Genomic DNA, 20,102 nt, shown 5'->3' on the forward strand with positions numbered 1-20,102 from the left:
AAAGTGAGATACAGTTTATTTTTGCAATGATTTCATCCCGTAGAGAGGAGGACGTTTTTTTTGTTGCCTTTTTATACTGACCAGGTTTCACTTACAACTAAAAACTGCACAAGATAATTTCAGTTGAGGTTCGTTAATCAGTGAAGTGGCACTTTCTGTACTGATCCTGGTTTAACCACAAAAAGAATGTAAAAACTAATTTTAGTATAACTGAACAAAATCTCATTAAATGAAAAGCAGTTTTTAAGAAGTGCTTTCCTCCAAGGTGAGAAAACTCAGAGAAATGTATTTTACTTGAAATTCCAATGGTTTCAAATATTTAGGAAAACCTCTAAGAAGCTATTAAACTGCATTAATTATGCATACATAATGGCTTCAAGTGATTTCTTAATTTAAATGAATGAACAAGCCGACCAAATGTCTGATATACATTCAAAGATTTCTTTGTTTTTGGACACATTTTTTGGAGTTTCACTCTCGTGTCAAACGCAGCTCTGCTCTGACAGTATGTAGTGCTGTGGAACCCAGTAAGGGGTGTCTCGCTTTTGTCCTTCAGAGTCCAGAAGGTGTTGGACCCCCCCCCGTCCAACCCCTTGAAAAAGGAGCCTGTCTGCTTGGCAGGACAGACTGGGTTATTACAGCGTGTTCATGGTCCCATCATGTGTCGTCAGACCAAAGCGGAGGCCGCGAGTAAAAGCCTCATGCAAAATTTATGTTCATGCGGCTGTTTCAGTGGGTGGAAAAATCAATATTGCGGGCCTGATGCACGGAGATGACTGAGTGCTCTCTGACTGACAGTAAAAGCTGAGAGAGATTGAGGGGCTACATTTACTGCTCTAGAAATGGAGTGGAGTAGAGTTGCCCTAATAGTCTAGTTCACCTTAAATTTGAATTTCATTGTGGATTATTTTGGTAACAACTTGGATATTGAGGGGTTGAAGAATTACACCATTAGATAAAAAAGAGAGCAAAAGAGGACTAAGCAAGCTTGTTTTCAAATCGTCTAAAACACATCTTGCATTTGCGGCTTCTGAGCAGCTACAGTATTGTATATTATGGGGTTATTAAGCCTTCCCTTCCTTCCCAACTTACACAGATATAAAATGATTGTAGAATAATCAAAAGGCAATGTGGGTATGAGGAGGACATCATAGGGCTTTTGTTCTGCGCTGCTTCGCTTACATATGCTTTTGATAACGTGCCACATACCCACAGTGCATTTGGGGAGGAATGTGAGAAGAGAGCGAAAGAAAGTGAGAAAAAGAAATTCAGTGGGATGAAATAACCCCAAACAATGGGATTTGCTTTCCATTCTTCTGCCTCCATCTTCTGTCTTTAATTATTCCCTTTGGTTGTCTGAGGGAGCGTGTAAGCACTTTCACACAGCACAACATGCCCAGCAGCACAACACTGTCTGCCTTAGTGATGTGGAGACTTCTGAGTGACACTGAGCCTCTTGTGATTATTAATGCTGTTTAATACAACACAGAGCAGCCACTATGACTGAGGGAAAAAACAGATTTCAAAATGCATGCATTCGAAATGCAATGTGAATGGAATTATGTACTACATGAGCACTGCACTTGAGATACATTTTCCCCCTGCCTACATAAACAATGTGTACACTATGAAATGAAGGCTAATGTTTTGTAGATGCAACAATGGAAATGTGTATTTGATAACAAGTACCAAGTGTGCTCTATTTTGTACACAGCGTTTAATGGAACCTCAGCTGATCCTGGTGGGATCCTTTGTGCCGGTTTAGTAGTTTCTTCCTGAATCGCATATGAGATATTTGAGAGCCCAGAACGATGTATGATGAATGAAGTAGCATGCTACTTATACGCTTATCGTGCTCACTGACTAGCAACAGGTTCAGCAAAGGGCAGCGGCAGTAAATGAAATTCCGCACCAGGACAATATATCATCAAAAGAAATGTATGCACCCGAAACTTACAAGCCTTCTTCAGATGCGGACAAGGTGCCTGACGGGGTTGGGGGAGGGGTGAGGTGGAGGGGATAGCGAGAAAAAAAGGAGGGGAAGTGGGAGAATGGGGGGCAGGGGTTTTTTTTTTTTTTTTTTTTTTTTTTTTTTGCTGGATGGCTGAGGAGCAAGCAGCAGATTTTGTTGAATCAGTTCTATTTTCATACTGGCTGATCTGTGTCTTTTAACCATTTCACTGCAGCTGGAAAATGAAAGTACCAGGGCTAATTTCACAGTGAGAGCTCACTGAACAAAACCCCCCACGGTCTGTGGAAAAAGGTGCTAAGTCTACTTTGTCATTGTGAATTACGGCGGTGTAATTCAGGAAACGGCCTTGTGCATGAGAGAGAGGAGTAGAAAATATGTTCAGAAAGAAAGGCAAAAAAAAAAAAAAAAAGCAGAAGAAGAAAGACTTTTTTTTCCTCCATATCCTCACATGTACTTAGTGAGGCTTTGTTATGATCTGTAAGTAACAGATACCTCTTTCCAAACATGCTGTCCTGTACTGATGCCACAGGATCCATCTGTGATGTGTCTGCAGTTAGTCCAGAAATAGCACCCACGGGACTTACACACTCCTCAGGCCTCCTGCGGGACCTTTTAAGCTGCACTGATACTGATAAAAGCCCCCACAAATCTGGACCCCAGATACCTCTGCCATTAATTAAGGTAATTAGGCCCTGGTCAGCAATTAGTAACCACAGATAGCTTTTAGCAGTGGCTAAGACGTCCCCGCTGGTGAGGGGTTTGGTTCCATACCATCTGCTGACAAATGTCACCACGGACTCTTTGGTTTCACACGCGGGGAACTGGAGAGCCGTGTTTAAAAATGACCTCTGTGTGATCCAGGCTGCCTCCCAGACTCCCACAGCTGCTGTGTTGCTGCCGCCGCTGCTGCTGCATCACTTTGTTTGTTCTTCTCACTTCTTTGGTTCTTTTCTCTCTCAAACACGGAAGAACAAGCTCTATGAAAATCCATACATGTTGTACACGGCCAGAGTGGGAATAGGAAACGTTCACTGCACAAGCTATCGAACAAAATTAAAACATCTGGGCTCAGTGTAAGTAGTATTGATTAGAGCGTAATGCTACATTGATTTGCTTGTATTATTAAGTCCAAAATAGATCTGTATTGATATTATGTTCGTTTACATTATAATGTTATATGCAGTTATACTGAAAACGAGGATATATGAAAATGCTGCTGAATATAAAGCGGTTACAGTATAAAAGTCGATTATTTACATCAGGACAGTCTTTTAAATAATGTGAGGAAAACAAATACACAGGAAACCATTAACAAAAGCAAAGACCTGCTGAAGAAATGTGAGAAACATTCACAAACAAATGTGGCATTTATACTAATATCATAACACGGCAGTCTGTGTGTTTCATCTTGTGGAAAAGGTGTGTGATATAAGCGCTCTGAGTAGAACAGACTGATAAAAACAGGCTGAATACACACGTTCAACCTCAGAGGACACATCATGCAATAACTCACATTATTGGGGAATGGGAAATAAAGGATGCAGCTGTGCTACTTTACACAATTCCACATTTGAAGCAATCGGTGATAACACCATTTTCATTCCAGTTCAGTCCCATAAAATTACCATTAACATTACAACTCATGCAGAACACAGATAAATGTAAAATGTCACCCAGTTCTGCCAGGCAGGAATTCCAGTTCCACAAGATTACCATCTCTGTCTGCTCTCTCCCACTGCACCTTGTCTAATATTTCATTTACAACATTTCATAAGTTCATTTTCCCCTCACTGACCATGTAAATCACAAATCAATTTTCATTTAAAATGCTTGACTACAGATTGTTGCTGAAAGCTTCTGAATTGCGCCTCAGCAATATGGCAGACCTTTAGCAAATCTTTCGGAAACAGTCTGGCCGGAAAAGGGAGGAAAAAAGTGAGATGTAATTTCTACAAAACAACTCTGGGGCCAAGCGGTCAAGGCATTTACTGGAAGCACTTTACAAGTGCTGAAATATCATGAAAACAATACACTAATATGTACTGCAATTTATGTGACATTCAATACTCCCTCATTTACTGAAACTTAAGACTCAATCTACTGTAGAGGAACAATGACAATATGTCATAATGAAAAGCTGATTGAGCATAATTGTTGGGAATATTTAATCAATTAAAGCAATAATCTGAAATGCTGGATATTTAATTTAGAATATTAATGTGCAGACTATTTCAGAAGAGGTTCAGATAATTGAGGTTTTATTGAAACAGATCTAATATTTTCTCAAATCTAAATTGTTAATTTGGCTAAATGAACCCAACGGTGTGAATGTTTCACATTTAAAAACTTAATTACACCAGGCAGTGGGTAATCTGTTTTAGCTCAGGAGCTAAGGGAAAAGCAAACAGTAGGATTAAAATGGAATCATATTGCATATTTGTGATTAGTCATATAACTGGAAGCTAATTTCAAAATTCATCATGTTGTAATTCAGCCTGCTAATTCACAAAACTCTGCTCTCCTAATACACATTGCTGTTTTTTTTTTTGCTACCTTCAGTAAAAATCCATTTAAATAAATGCGTTGTTCACCCTGCATACACAGTGCAGACAGACACTGTGTAATGTAAAGTGACTGTCTTGTAGACTGTGTGTTTATGGGAGGAGGTTTGCAAAAAGCCTCCCTTAGTGTTTACCAGTGAGGGCAGATGTCAGGGTTTGCTGTGGAGGAGCAGACACAGCCACATCTGATTAACAATATTATTGTCCTCCTCCACACCGCCATAAAGACTCATCCTCCTCCTCCTGCCCCCCTTTTTTCTTTTCTTTCTGTCTATTTCAGGCTCTGGTAGCGTGCTGTCCTGTGGCATGGCTGAACCAGAGTGACACTGCCACCATCCACAGCAACAAAACACGAGTCAAGAGCCAGAAGGTTAACACAAACAACACTGCTTTTTCTTAGCAGACACAAGAACATAAATACGTCTGGGGATTCATGGATTTAAAGAATCATGCTGTATATTCAAATTCACTGCGGCTCATTTGTGCTGCTGTTTTTGTGCAATTATGAAAAGTATGTAACTTGAATTTAGAACAAATGATTAGCATGTCTGCAACAAGTGAAACAGCAGGAGGGAAAATTTACTTACATCTCAGATTCAAAACAGACATCAGAGCATAAATCAGTCTCACGGGAGTGTGTGTGTGTGTGCGTGTGTGTGTGTGGGTGTGTGTGTGCACGTACAGTAACCTGAGTCTCAGTGTAAATTTGTGTGTTTGATTCTAACCCTCTCAATGCTCTTCTGTACATTTGATTGGTGATTTTTTTTTTTCTCTCTTCTTTCCGTCGCCAAACTGTCACAAAGGCAGTAACCCCACACGTTTCCAAGCTGCTTATTGAAGACAAACAATAATCCACTGGCAGATATCAATGGCAGAGATGAGAACCCGGGTGCCATATCTGCTGGGACTGCCTGGCGAACCTGCCTCTGCCTGCGCTTCATCTCCAGCAGCACCTCTCACTCTCAATTATTTGGCTGCTGTCACAACAAATCAATCAAATTACCGCTCCAGGACTGTGTGCAGCTGCTCCTATTGCACCGCTAGTTGCATTAGCTTTGAAATGTATGAGGTCTACATTTTATCACTGTTATTTATTTAATGCAGCTCTCTCCCCTGCGAGTCATCTTACAACCACAGCAAAGTTAAATCATTAAAGGACGACGTGGAATACATACGGCTTGAGAACACTTCAAATTAAACAGCGATAAGGGAGAAGGGATGGGTTTGGCCTCTATTGTGTTACGATGGCAGATGTTGATGTGAGGAAGTGTGCACTGCTTGCACGCGGTCATCGTAATGTAGTCTTCTCCTGACCGAACGTGGCCACAAACAGCAGCTTGTTTCTTTGACCAAAACGATTCGACAAGAGAGAAAAGATTCTCACAATGAGCAACTAGTGTGGCTACAACGAGCCCAAAAAGGATGTCTGAAATTCTCTATCTCTGATAATGTAATGGGTAGAGGGACACAGAGGCATAGAGGCATTCCCACAACAGACAGAGGTTAAGTCAGTGGCCCGGCCCGGTGAGCTAACCTCTTAAAGGAGCAGCAGTCAGCTGAGGCAGAAGAGATGCAGTCTGACATGTCTAACTAGTGTGGAAACATTTGGCTCTTTCCCCCAGGAGCCCACCCTTTGGTGGTGTAATGAGCAGAGTGATTTCCCTAATTTGTATCATGCCAAAACCCGCAACCTGCGAACGACACCGCTGAGCGTTTTCATCAAAACGACAGACATGCCTTTGATTGGCACTGACACGGGGTCTCATTACTGCAGGTGAGTGGGATGCCGACCTTTATCGGGAAGCTTGAGTGCTGTTTTGTGTTTCCTGCGGACGAGTACAGAGGAACAATGCTCTCACCTCACCATTAGAACTCAGCTCTCTGATGTGATGTGCTGCCTGGCTTTCTGCTGAGAGCAAATAAGATGGGATATGCTTATTAATATGAAAGCGCTCCAGTAAACTAGCTTCTTGCATTACCTTTGAGTGAGTCATAGAGGAGAGGAGTAGACAGATGAGACTTTGTTCTGCTTCCTCCCATTGAGCATTACATGTACAGTGCTTTGATACAACTAGTTTTACAAGTATGGTAATCATGCTTTGCTTGTTATAAAATCATGTGAAATGAAAACCCATTAAAAATGCAGCAGAAAGTCAGCATCATATCCAAGAACAAAAATCGGTGGATGTTTTGTCTGCATCAGTCGTACACACTTAAATCTGAAAATGTGAAGCTCATGTATGATTTTTTTATTCTTATCAGCCGTCATATTTACAGACCTCTAGCATGACCCAACCTAGTTTTTGCCTCTGTGAAGTCAGCTAGAATTGTGTGCACTCTGTCACAAAAGATAACTTTCTCCCTTGTTTAGTTTCATTGGGAATTTGTTTTTACTGCATGTTTGCGGGCATAAATCATTCTGACAAATAACCAGTTACACTGGTGCCTGTGTTTACTGAGTCTGCCACAAGATGCTGCTCAGTTTTATTTAAGCAACTGCTCCAACTTTATAGCACAACCCCATTACAGTGATAGTTATTCATCACAGTCTGAGAGGACTGCCCTCCGAAAGCTTGCACAAGTCCAGCCAGTTCTCCTCTGTCAACATTCATTCTCACAGGGCCAGCTTTGATTAGCATGATCAGAACGTGTCATCAAAATGCTCTTGTCACTGTTTGTCTTTCCATTTCTAGTCCCTCATTAAAGCTTAATATAGAAATGCACAAAATGCAAAAGAATTGGACAGAAAACCCTTATTTTGCTCTCATGTGACTTATGAAATAATGCACTCTTACAGTATACACAGAGAAAGCTTGAAGTCTATGAGACTACAAGCATGCCGGCTCTCGTGTAAAGAATACAATTCCTTCACCCCAACCCGCCCATTCCCCGAGACAAACAGCCTTATTAGTTGGTCATTATCTGCCTCATTACATTTAAATACAGCCATTGGCTGGGCTTCTCTCAGAGTCTCATTACTGTGCCTCAATGTTGTCTTGTGTCTGATCTGACGCTAATTAGCTAGCAGTGTGAGTGTTGTAAAGCACACTTGCTCCTGAGGTTGTGAAATGAGCTGACTGCTCCCTGGCGACAGTGCGGCGCTGTATTATATGTGTGATTAATCAGGCCTGGAGCCCTGAAGCGGCTGGGAGGGGAAGTGAGGGGGACACGGGGGCAGAGGCCAGAGCTGCAGTTGTCTGACAGAGGTGCTGTGCCAGCAGGCCTCATTCAGCGGAGCTGTGATGAACTCAGACAGGGGAGAGTGGAGGAGCGCCTCGTGGCCAGAGGGGCCCGGACACAGTCAAGACATTTAGCTTCACTCGTGACTTGTGTCACTTTCTCTCCACGGAGGTCCCTTCAATGCATCCCCTTCAGATAAGAGGACGTGCGAACAGGCAGTCTGTCAGTCCACACGCTTAAAAAAAGATCTGCCACAGAGGCATTTCTCCACAACAGTTTTTTCTCTCTATCTCTCGTGGCTGGAGAATTTTATCAGGACATTGGATTCAGACTGTTTGTGGGTTTGTTTGGCAGTGGACAATATGGATGACGGAGAGGTGTTTGTTTTGGTGTTCTGACACCTTGACAATGTGTTTGTCGATCAGTTCATCAGATCACTGAAGCCTCTGGGTTGTCCCTCACACGCCAGGAAGAAGATCTGTTGAAGTGTGAGTCAGACGGGCCTGCTGGGCCCATTATCGTCCACTACTGACGGATACATTGAAGGGCTCGCTGGATAGATGCGGGTTTATTAAAAGCTCTGCCCACAGCGATGGCTGCTGTTATTTATGCATGTTTGTGTCCATTAGGCTTCTACCTCCACATTTCCTCACTCAGGGCATCTGTCCATCCATTTCCTCACATGAAGGGAGCCTTCTCTGCACTTTGTGCTGCACCGGCATTATTGTAATCTCCATCCTAAAAACACACTGCTTTACATGTAGCCTGGCATCTTTTTACATTAGTGCGGCTCTCTCATCTAAGATTTATGACTGACGGTTTTCCCATCCATCCCTCAATCTAATGGTATAAAAGAGACAATGTTTTAAACATTAAAATGAAAACCATTTACAACTGTGATCAAAAGAGAACACTTGGGCATTAAAGTTTAAAAGGCAAGGATAAGTACAGCCATGTGGATGGACAGATGAGGTGGAAAAGAGATAAAAAAGTGAAGTACAGTGCACTCTTATGCACAGGAAAGAGGCATAAAGTGCTTTTGCGCTGCACTGCAAAACGCTGACCTGTAATTAATATGGTTGTTCCTCTGGGCAAGTTGAGGATAGCTGCTTTTTGGGATGTAAACCCCTCAAGGATTCTTACCTGGTCAGGACCTCTACAAAGCATTTTTCTTGGAAAAAACACGCTGTTCTATGTCATTTAAAGAATGTATAACAAACTCTTATAGGGAGCACTATTTGTTGTATGTATTACTAATAGTTCTGGAGTCTTGTGTTCTATGAATCATCATGTATAACACAGACACACATTCACCAGTTTTACATGATCGTGATAAAAAGGAACTTCAAGTTCAATGTTGTTTTTGTTTGTTTGTTGTTTTGACCTGGATAGCTGAATTATTTTCTACCTTTTTCCTCAGACATCACATTGATGCTGTTTTATTATACGTCTTCCTGTAGCTTCACATTAGTCTTGGCCTTTTTCTCACCTTGCAGGTTCTGGAGGGGGAGCGTCATGATGCCCCCTGCAGCAGCAGCAGCCACCAGGCTCTGGATGTTGGCTGTGGGGAGGGAGAGCACCAGGCCCTGCTGCCCGCCCAGGTGTCCGCCTGCGTTGAAGGGGATGAGGATGGGCTGGTTCATGCCTGGCGCCGCCCCGGACATCACGCCACCAACTGCGTTGGCCAGTTGTTGGGCCACCAGGAGAGACTGCAGAAAGACACATATGTACGCAGAAAAAGACACACAGGCACAGCAACATTGTTATAAACATACAGAGAGTTTTTCATAAAATGTGATAAAAACATCTTCAGTTAGTTCATTAGAAAAACACTTAATAATGTCACCCTTTACATTTTTATATTTGTGTGAGATTCAGTATCCTTTATCATAATAAAATAAAGAAATAAAATATCTTAATTTATTGTATTTTTGTATGCCAAGGTAAACACAATCAAATTCTCTACAATCCCACATTTGAACATATATCACCCACATAGTGTCACCTTTACTGTAAAAGCTTTACTTTTTTTTAACTAAACAAAATGTGTTTACTTTAAAAACTGAGTACATCTTTTTTTTTAAATGTAAAATTGCAGATTACAGCCATGGTGTTTTATTTAGAACCATTTTGTATACCACTTATTCCAAACATTGTGTTACTATACAATCCAATGTGTATTTTATATTATGTGATGTGGTTAAAACCAATTTTAGACCATATTCCCTAAGTGATATCCAGCATTAGAAAATATGGAAAACGATTTGAAAGTAATATATAATCTAATTAATGTGTAAAGCAATGAGTTGTGATCCAGTGGTAAGAATTACAGGAAAACAAACCATTTATATGGACACAATAATAACTTTAAAAGCACATTTTCCTAGTTTGTAATTGCACCTTGCTTAAAATCTTTAACTGCAGACTTTTGCAGAACGATAAGATTCCTCTGTGGTCGGTAAATAATAATGCTAACTGAATTGTCATTTTGTACTGCTCGTGTGTGCCTCCAATGAAGTAATACACAGAATGAGGGCATCACATTTAAGTGATGAATGTACACACTGTTTTATTTCCTGAAATACTTAATTGAGAGGAGCAAAGCAGATGTCACCAACTTGACTGCATCACTAATCAATGTGTTTTGATGAATGAAGCTGTTTTGCAGCTGAGCGCTGTGCTTTGCTGTGTCACAGACTGACAGTCAAAACACACTGCTGTTGGTACTGACAGAAATCAAACTCCATCTCTGTGAAAGAGCTGAGAATTTCTCTTTCACAGAAATGCAGAGTGATTTATGTTTCATCCCACTGAACAAATCCCTGGTACCACGGAATAATGTGCTTGAAATACACAGCGCTTTTCAAAAAAAGTAGCAGTACTTTACTCTTTTGATGAGGGATATAACACATCACTCTCGTCTCTTCATGTATCCATTCATTCATATTAGTTAAAGTGGAATCGGTGCAGTCATACCCATAGAGGAAAAGATATGTTATCAGAAGTATCGCTCTGAGATATTTTGCACAGTAGAAGATCTCTTCAAAATGTATTTTCCGAGGAAGTGGGTTTGGAAATACACCTACACAGTTTTTCATCGAGAGTTTTGAGCCAGAAGTGGGAAGGTTTGAACCATGGCTGAAATCTCCATGAACACACGGGAAATTATTTACTCATTCTAATAAAACCTTCTACAAATTATATCAGCATTTGAGAATATCAGACCGCAGCAGCGGCAGATACGGGAGGTACTTAAGATGCTGTAAAATCCTACAAAATTACAGTTTAAACATGCAACTGAACTGTTTGGAGTAAAATCATAAAAGTACATTGTCAGCTTGTGTTGTGTCCACGGCAAAGCAGACTGCTTTAGATGTTGCTAGGTGAGCCTGGCAGCACTGTGTTGACTCGTCCACTGTGACTTAAGTTCACAAGCCTTTAACTCCAATTGTCAGCTATCTGCTTCTGTTTTGCATGGTGTGTCTGCAGCTTGCACAGGATGCACAACGGGCTGACTGGTGCGAAGAGCCCACCCTACTCTCGAGCCTGGTGCTCCTAGGTGACAGGCATGTCACTGTGATAACCCTGCATGGTGCAGAACGCCTGCACCCGCGCCGACATACATGTGATCACAGTTTAAGAGGTAGAAGGTCACGTAGGTTTAAAGCCACAAAGCACAGAGAGATCTTAGGCCAAAATATCCACACTCACAGAAAAATGAATAATTGTTTGTGATTCTAAGTTGTTGAAAGAATGGAAAAAAAAAAAAAAAGCTAGGAGAGGTGAACGTTGCTGGCAGGAGTATTCAAACGCACTGTTTCCACTGTGATTCCTCTTTCTCAACATGTGCTTTGATACACAACAACAGTGCATAATAAATGACAATCTGACGCTTCTGAGAGCATTCAAAATGACATTTGCCATTAACTTTAAAAAATGAATTAATAATTCGAGAGCTCAAAGAATCCTCAAAGGACACTAACAAAGGCGACGCGTTTGTTAGCTGCAAGTGACATATGTTTAATCTCGCTTTTTTAACTAAATTTAATCTCAAATCGAAGCAGCACATAATCAAAGACGCTCTTTGAACATTTCATGTCTGAATCAAACAAAATGAGATTGCCAGGCTTGACAGCAAAGACAGCCTCACATGGAGAGGGGAATAACATTAAAAGACAATTCTGCAATTATCAGATGTAGCCCTGATTTATTTATCATTACAGGCAGCTTTGGAGAAGCAGGCAGCTGTGAGGCACACATGCAGCTGCCAAGAGGAAGCACTGTGGAGATTTTTTTTAAAGCCGGCAACAGCTCTTGGTGTTTAGGCTGTTTGTTGTGCCAGTTAAAGGCTGATTATGATCTTCATCTGAGGTGAGAACACTGTACATGCAACATCAAAAACTCAGATAAGAACAAATTCTTTGAGAACATAATTAGCTCGACGCTGCAGCCACACAACAAGCATTCGCTGCGAGAATCCCCAGCATCACTCATCTGGATTTACAAGCAGTTCACCTTCTGCCTTTTCGTCTGATACGCTCACTCCTCCTCTCCATAGGTGCTGCTGGAAAGCTGCTGTACAGTGCTTGGCAGAGCTGACAGCTAAGTGTTGAGAAGTGGTCTCCTAGGGCCCACACAGACGCACAGACTGGGTGTGTGTTGGGTTCTGGATGGGGAAGCAGCCCCACTCAGGACTGGATGTGGTACCCAGCCTCTCTGCCCATCAGGGGGAGAATAGGCCCTTCTATCTGCTTGGCAGCTCTGGCACTGAGAAATTGCCCATAATCACCCAGATAGCAGACTTTTGTCATCCTAACTGCGAGTGGGAAACAGAAGGAAGGTAGATTCATGTTGGGTAAACTACCATCGGATAATGGTTGTTCGAACAATATCCGGCTCTGGAGCGAGAATCTATCAAAACATATTGATCCTGGAACAAGAGAATTGGGTATGGCATGCGGAGCGCCTTTGTTTCTGAAAAGTGTTAGCTTCACAGAGACTGTACTGACAGCATTAATATATTAGATGGTGACTGTTGAGAGCCGCCTGCTGAGGCTCAGACTGTAACTGCTGCCTGCTCGAGATGCGCTCCCTTTTGTGTTTGTTTCTTATCTATTAGCAAAATAGCAGTTTTGACCGGGGAGGGTGTGTGTAATCAGAAAAGTGCTTTTAATTAAGCACATTTCTTATCTCCACTTACAGCAGATTGACTCGTTCACTGGGGATTTCTCACCCTGCAAACCTGCCCGACAAAACTGAGCGGCTCTCCTCCTCTCATGTTTCCTCTTTTGTCTATCCTGATGAGGATTGACTGTCATTGAGTAACACTGAGTGCAAGGGGAATGGCCTTATTAAAGAGGGTGGAGGAAACCTGATGCTCTGTGTGAGTTAGTGTGGGTGTGTGTTGTGCGGTGACATTGAGCAACACTAATGAGATAGATGTTCATTAAACATCGCCGAGCCACCAGGCCAATAAATCCAATCAGATAGGACAATGCCTGATTGAGCTATTAACAAGGCTGCAGGCTCGGGCTCTGTGCTCCCCTGCTTGTTTTGACAAGGCCTGTATTGTCAGCTCATTAGTGCCACAACTCAATTACATTTGAAGATGATGTGTGATGACTACATATTTTACGATTTTTGCTGGAAAAGATTCAGTCAAGGGTGTTTACGTGTTTGAAAAAACCTGAATGCGAGCAGGTTGGGAAGGTGACTTCATTACTGAAACTTTGATGCAAACACCTTAATCTTGCTCTTGTGATCAGAATAAACACAACTCGAGCTGACTCTGTTTTTAAGCTTTAAAATGTACAAAACCTGGTCTGAGTGTTTTCATTCTGCACACGTTCCACAACGGGTGACCTGTGAGCCAGATGCAAGGTGATGCATTTAAAAAAAGAACAGCGTGGCTAGTGGTCGCAGAGAAATAAAACAAATACGAGTCTGAAGTCAGACAGAAAAGATTAGAGATACTGTGCGCCGCCGAAATAGTTCAAACCAATAAAAGGGCACGAAGAAGAATATGGGGGGAACCCACAGAAACCCAACAAGAGCTTCTGTTTGTGGAGTCAAACACAGACTGTAAAGAATCTTATAGGAAAAATAAAGCCTTTATGCAAAATATGATTTAAAGGTCCTAAAATGTATTGTCTCAGTGAGCCTCTGACTGTATGAAATGGAATCCTCCACAAACACACTGCTTACTGTAAAAGTTATGACTGTTTTACATTTGAGATTTACAATTTTAACTTTCTTCTCTGTGAATTTCTCAATAGGTTAAATAGGCATATGTAAAACAATAAAATAAAACGAAATACAGATTATGCCATATATGCATACTGTAGGCACCAAGGAGGATTTTGCAATATTTGACATATACCACCAATCAAATCTGATCAAACCCCATTGATACAGTCATGATTAACAAAGCTTCTAACAGTTAAACTATTAATACATATTACCCAAACATGTTTTGTTAAACTTTAAATATGCTGTCAAGCAGGTGATCATTTTTTGATTCTTTATATGTGCATGACTGTTCATCGTAGCTCCACACACCTCTTGAAAAACTCAGATTCAAAAAAGCTGAAACTTCTTACATTACATTGCCTGTCATATTACTTTTATTATAATTAAATGCTGTCCAAATCAGAAAGAGGGCAACCTAACTGCTAGAGTTACTAGAGAATTATGCGTGATGTAAATGTCACACAGTTTTTAAGTGTGGATTCATATCCTGCCACTCACCTGTGGACCCATGGGGTATCCTGGGTGAGACTGGCCCAGCTGACTCTGCTCAGAAGGACTGCTGCTGGCGTCAGACTGAACCGATCCGTCACGAGCTCCTGAAAGAGCAACAGGCAGAGATTCATGTAGAAAGGCAGAAGGAAAAAAGAGAAAACAAAGATTCCACCTGAGATCAACACAGGCAGTATAAGTAGATAAACACACAACACGGACCGCGCTGTGATATTACAACACGGAGAGTCGTACAGAGCAGAGGAGGGCAGCTGGGAAAGGGGGGGAATTTGTATTTAAGTGCTTTATCAATAACTGCTGTAGCACTGAATAAATTACCAACCAGCGGAGAGGCTCATTGATGGGGGATGATGCATACTGGCGGGTCCCCGATGGCCTAGATTACCGCTGAGAGATAGAGCTCCAGCACAAACGCTGGGGCCATATTATTCAGTCATTTACATCACTGAGTATCACTCATCTAAACCCACTCCCCCCCCCTCCGCTCTGAGCCTGCAGCTATGAGATACAATTAGACCTGTTTGCTATGAGGGCAGAGTGGAGCGGAGCAGACAGGGACATGATAATAAGCTTGCTGATGGCTGCGGGGAAAATAAAGGACACCGACGATTGGTTATCATAGCAATCCTTATCTCGCAGAATCTCTCAGCAGTGCACTGAGCTGCTCTAAAGGGTCCGAAAGACTGGTCTGACCCTCACCCCTTGACCTCGAGTGTACTGAGATGGCATGATGCCTCACTGTGGACACAAAGACATGAGGAGCGCTTTACCTTCTGAATCTGAAAGAATTTAAATCTAGCTTTGTGAACGTGGACAACATATGATGCTGGTGAGAAAATAAGTAATTTAGGTTCAGCAATGAGAGCACATTTTGTGATTCTCTCATTGTTAGCACTCAAACAAACAATACAAAACTAATTGACAAATATGTGTATGAGGCACAACACTCACAGCAACTGTGGATTAATTTTCATGGGAAAACTTGAAATAAGTTGAAGCAGTTTCATGGTTCAGAGGATTAATGCTTTTTGAATAAGTTGATTAAGATGAGAGCCGTAGAAACGAAATCTGGCAAAACTGTGCCGCTACAAACAAGGTCCTTCACTGTCACACACACATTCTTCCAAACACTGGATATCTACTCATGGTTTAATCTTCTGGTCTGATTCTTGGCTTTTATTATTGCTAAGTGCCATGTTTTACAACATTAGCCTTAACCTGGGTGAACAAACTGATCTGTGATTGACCTTCAAGCAGTTATCAAAAGTATAGAAGCCTTTCATGTGGAGACATCTTTATTAAGTGATCTTTTGTGAAGATTTTTAGATTGTATGAAAATGTCATCAGTGTGACATTTTGTTCCTTGAGTTTCTGACTGAGTTCAAAAATTTAAGAAACGTGTGCTTCGTTTAATGTCTCTTTTAGTGAACGCTGCTGATAATAAGCAGTCAATTTTGTATTTTTTTTGCAATCATTTCTGCCCACTTGAGCAAATGTGCAACCTGGGATTGAGTGATTCAACCTATCTATACTGGTACATAGTGAGCTGGAAAGTTTGGAGAGTTTCTGTTTCTTCGAGTTGCCTCAGATAATTAGTTTAAAACCTCTTAAACCCTGTTTTTCTCCTGAGGTCGTACACGAGAAGGTTATTTTTTGTCACTGTCAAATCAGTTTTACTCATGTCACTGGAGGGATTTCTATATTTTTTCCTATTGTTAGCTGGTTTGAACGGGGCAGAGTGCCGTTAGACATGATGGCACATAATTTCACGCACCAATCAGGATTGAGCAACAACTGACATAAACCCTGCATTCCAAATCACTGCATTTTTCTTTGTACTGTCAGTATGTAGTGCAGCTGCCCTTACAAAGTGTGTACTGTTGCATCTAGTACGCATACAATTGGGACATACCACTTTATCATAATATTGCGCCTTAAGCTTTGACTGTCTTGCTCATATGTCTGCCGCCGTCTGTAGTGTGAAATGAGTTGTCACCTGTCTGTGCGATCTCAGCTGCTCAAGCTTGTTTATATTTGCGTAGGACACTGTGACATATGTGACGTATCTTCCTCTGTGCAGAGGATTGTGGGTCAGAATGGCCATAAAGCATGCTGGCTTACATACTGCAAACTGGATGTAGCAGGACATCCTGGTGTTTATGGCAACTGACCTTCTACGTATTGGGACACACTAAATCTATTTCTGGCACCTATATAATATGGTAGTAAAGGAATTGGAACACACCCAAAATGTGGTGATAGTTGGTAGGATGTCTGCTGACGTTGCTAATTAAGTGTGAAAAAACCCAAACGCAGCAGATTTGCTTGATTTTATGAACAGATTGTTGCTTTAAGTCACAAAAATGTCACACTAAAGACAAATATACATTTTGAGAGGCTTTGCTATACTATAGTATATGAAACAGACTGATTTTAAGTAACACGGGTGTTATGCTTATGATAAAACTCTTAAAGAACTGGACAACCTGTGGTGAATGAACCTATTCTGTTCTATTCTCTTTAAAAAGCATGAGTAAACGGAGCCTTTTAAACTGCACACATGTGTGCCTGAAACCTCTATTATTCATAGTTACTAAGTCAATTTACAGGCTCAATAAAATTGACTTACTTATTTTAAAAGCACAGAGGTGACCACTGTATAAAAAGCTGATGTGCCATCTGTAATTTAAGAAGCGTGACCCTGTTTTGAATGCAAGATACAAAAACCCCTCACAAAAAGTTAACAGAACATCTCTTCAAATGTTCTGTCTGCCTCATTCAACAGCTCTTCCCCCCTGAACAAAATGGATTTTGCAGATGAAATCAGGCAAACCATGTGGAAATGCATTTGAAGGCCACAAAACCTTGTTAAACAACACAATGTTGGCAGTGAATTAAAAAAATGTAATCACATTTCCACTGTAAGATCGATTTTCTTAAATGGAATATCGCAGCTTTTAAATAAAGAATAACTCCCTGTTTCATTGTGTCTATTTTATTCACGGATGAAAAGGTTTTTTTCTTCTTCTTTTTTTTTTGTTAAACATACAAGGCGTGCAGTGGTTTCTAGTCCTTTCATAAAAGCTTCATACAAAACGTACAATTCAATAGCGTTGCCAGCAAGATCTCATTGCCTGTCAAGTATATTTATGCAGTACATTTTAAACTCCCCTCCGCCAACTAAAATCATTTCATCTTTGCATAAAATCCAAATAATTGGTGAATGGCATGACCTAACAAATGAACCTCAAGCATTTGATGGTTGATGTGAAAGCCCAAGGGGAAGCCTGCTTTTCTAGCTGGTTTCTACCTCTGGCTGGCTGGCCCTGCGTCTCGATAAAGGTCCACATCCTCTCGCTTATCAGCCTCGCAAACGCAGTGGCTATTTTGACAAGCGAGTCTCTTTTCACCAATTATTTCACCCATTACAGATCACGTTGTGCCCAGCCCCACCCTGTGCACTCAGTATCTGGAATCAAGATCAATCTGAGCACACAGGAAATGCTATGTGGCTGTATTATGAAGCCGCGGATCAAGTACGAGATCATCATAACCTGCTGTTTAATTACAAATTTATTTGGAAAAGCAGAGAGTGGATATTATGAGGCTATAAATAATTGTACTGAATTTCATTAGCGGTATTGTCTCTGAGCAGTTAATTCTCAGTTTGGACGTTATCAAATTAAAGCAATTTCTTTCCTCCAGACTTGAAACACTCTTATTTTCATTTACTGCCGTTCAAACTTTCCAGCCATCTCAAAGGCAATTCTCTAAATGCAGCTGCCACAGTGTGATAACAATAATAAACCCAGCAGTGCTACTGAGCAACTCCTATGCCAGTGTATTATCCAATTACCATCATAACAAAGTCAATTAGCTAAATAAGGATATTCAGCTAATAATGAAAGAACAAGACTTTATAAAATCATCAATAAGCTCCAGACAGTATGGCTAATGACTGTAGTTAAGATATTGGTTGTGAATAATGTATTCTATCTGATAAAGAGTGTTTGAGACTTACTGAATAACGATTCCTTGATGCCTTTCATTGCATCATTTCACAATAACTTAGAAAGCTTCATCTCTTTGCAAATATCTGTAACGTTAACATGTTTATCGCGGGAGAAAAAATCAATAATAAATAAATACACATGCACATCGTCCCCCCGAAGGATTTGTGTAATTTCTTTAACTAAATTAAATAGCTGACAGGAGAAATACCCAGGGAGTCAATCTTCAATTCTTTTTTATTACTAGAATCTTGGTACACGTTTTGCTTTTCTTTTCGGTTTAAAAAAAATCTACTTATCCAATGTGAATGATTCTTAAATGGATTTCCAGATGGAGATTAATACTGCATACGGAGAGGAGGGGGAAAGAAAATATCTCGATCAAACCTTTACTGAAAAGATAGTCCTTTGATGCTGTGATTATACACAGGTCACACAATGGATAAAATGGAATGAATGGATGTATTGATGTGAGTGGAGATGAAAGAAGAGGCCAAACGGATGAAAGAACAGGCGACGCACATTCAGCATAGCTTTACATTTATCTAGGACATTCAGGCTGTATCTTTTTTTTTGAATTTCCTGAGCAGTTTAATTGCTGTTGTTGATGGTACAAGTGTCCTTACCTCATAGCTTCATTCTTGACAACAAAAGTACCCTTTAGCCCATTAATGTACAAAAAAATGTATGGTTTATGACCTTGACTGCGTACACAAAACAAGTCTTATTAATTCCAAACTCCTACTGACAGTGATGAGTGATGAAATTTTTTTTTTAAGGAGAAATACGCTCATTTTTATTACTTCTATTTATTATTACAGGGTACAGGGTGCACTTTAATGTGACTTATGTCATGGAAATATTGCCAATATCCACCACTATATAAATTCTCTTTCATTGATCACCAAAGTGGCCACTGGAGAGCGACTTTCAATGCCACACAAGGCAGAAGGCCTCTGTGGGTTGAGTGTGTGTTAGGCTGTGTGTGTTAAGGGAGGGGGGGTGCAAAGAGCTATATTTATTTGACTTCATTCGGCCTGTCTTAATGCAGGGTGCCCCAAGGACTGCACCACAAAACAATTAGCCTGGATTTCATAAAGCAATCAGCATGCCACCTTGTCTAATGCAACCGCTTCATACATTGACAGTCTGTATAAAATGGGTGTTATTGAAAGCTTTGTGTTCACGTTAGCTTTCGCCTCAGTGCATTTATGAATCAATTTTTGCCCATAAAAGAAGCTTTAACACTTAAGCTATTTTACTGGAAATGCATTATGTAAGTTGTCAAATGTACGAGAGAGGCCTGGTAACGATTCAGGCTATTCAGAATGAACAGCCAACCCCCATTTTTATAATGGTCCTTTTGAAAATGTCTGGCTGAGTGCATGTGTTTGCTATTAAGATGTTGTCAATCATTTTCCCACTGAAATCTAATCCACGGAAAACAATTTCACATTTAAAAAAGACCGGAGATTATGAGCTAATTACATCCTTAATTGTTTACTGAGAGGAATTATTGCAGCAGTGCAAAAAAAAAAAAAGAAAAAACACACAAAAAAACATGCATAATGATTTTCATCATCAAAAAGCGTTGCTGTTGATTCGGAGCGTTTATGTTGG

The 20,102-nt window shown here is 40.8% G+C and overlaps 1 protein-coding gene across 1 annotated transcript in view; it reads right to left on the reverse strand.

The window, feature by feature from the left end:
• pou6f2 (POU class 6 homeobox 2) overlaps nt 1–20,102 on the reverse strand; it is a 65,582-nt gene that overhangs the window by 35,961 nt on the left and 9,519 nt on the right. Inside the window, exons 2-3 of the mRNA XM_008290799.1 lie at nt 14,461–14,558; nt 9,203–9,422 (exon numbers count right to left, since the gene is read on the reverse strand). Coding sequence (XP_008289021.1) covers nt 9,203–9,422; nt 14,461–14,558 — 318 coding nt within the window. The remainder of the gene's footprint in view (nt 1–9,202; nt 9,423–14,460; nt 14,559–20,102) is intronic.

Source organism: Stegastes partitus, unplaced genomic scaffold (assembly GCF_000690725.1).
Source record: "Stegastes partitus isolate 25-593 unplaced genomic scaffold, Stegastes_partitus-1.0.2 Scaffold696, whole genome shotgun sequence".
In the NCBI taxonomy this organism is placed as follows: domain Eukaryota; kingdom Metazoa; phylum Chordata; class Actinopteri; family Pomacentridae; genus Stegastes; species Stegastes partitus.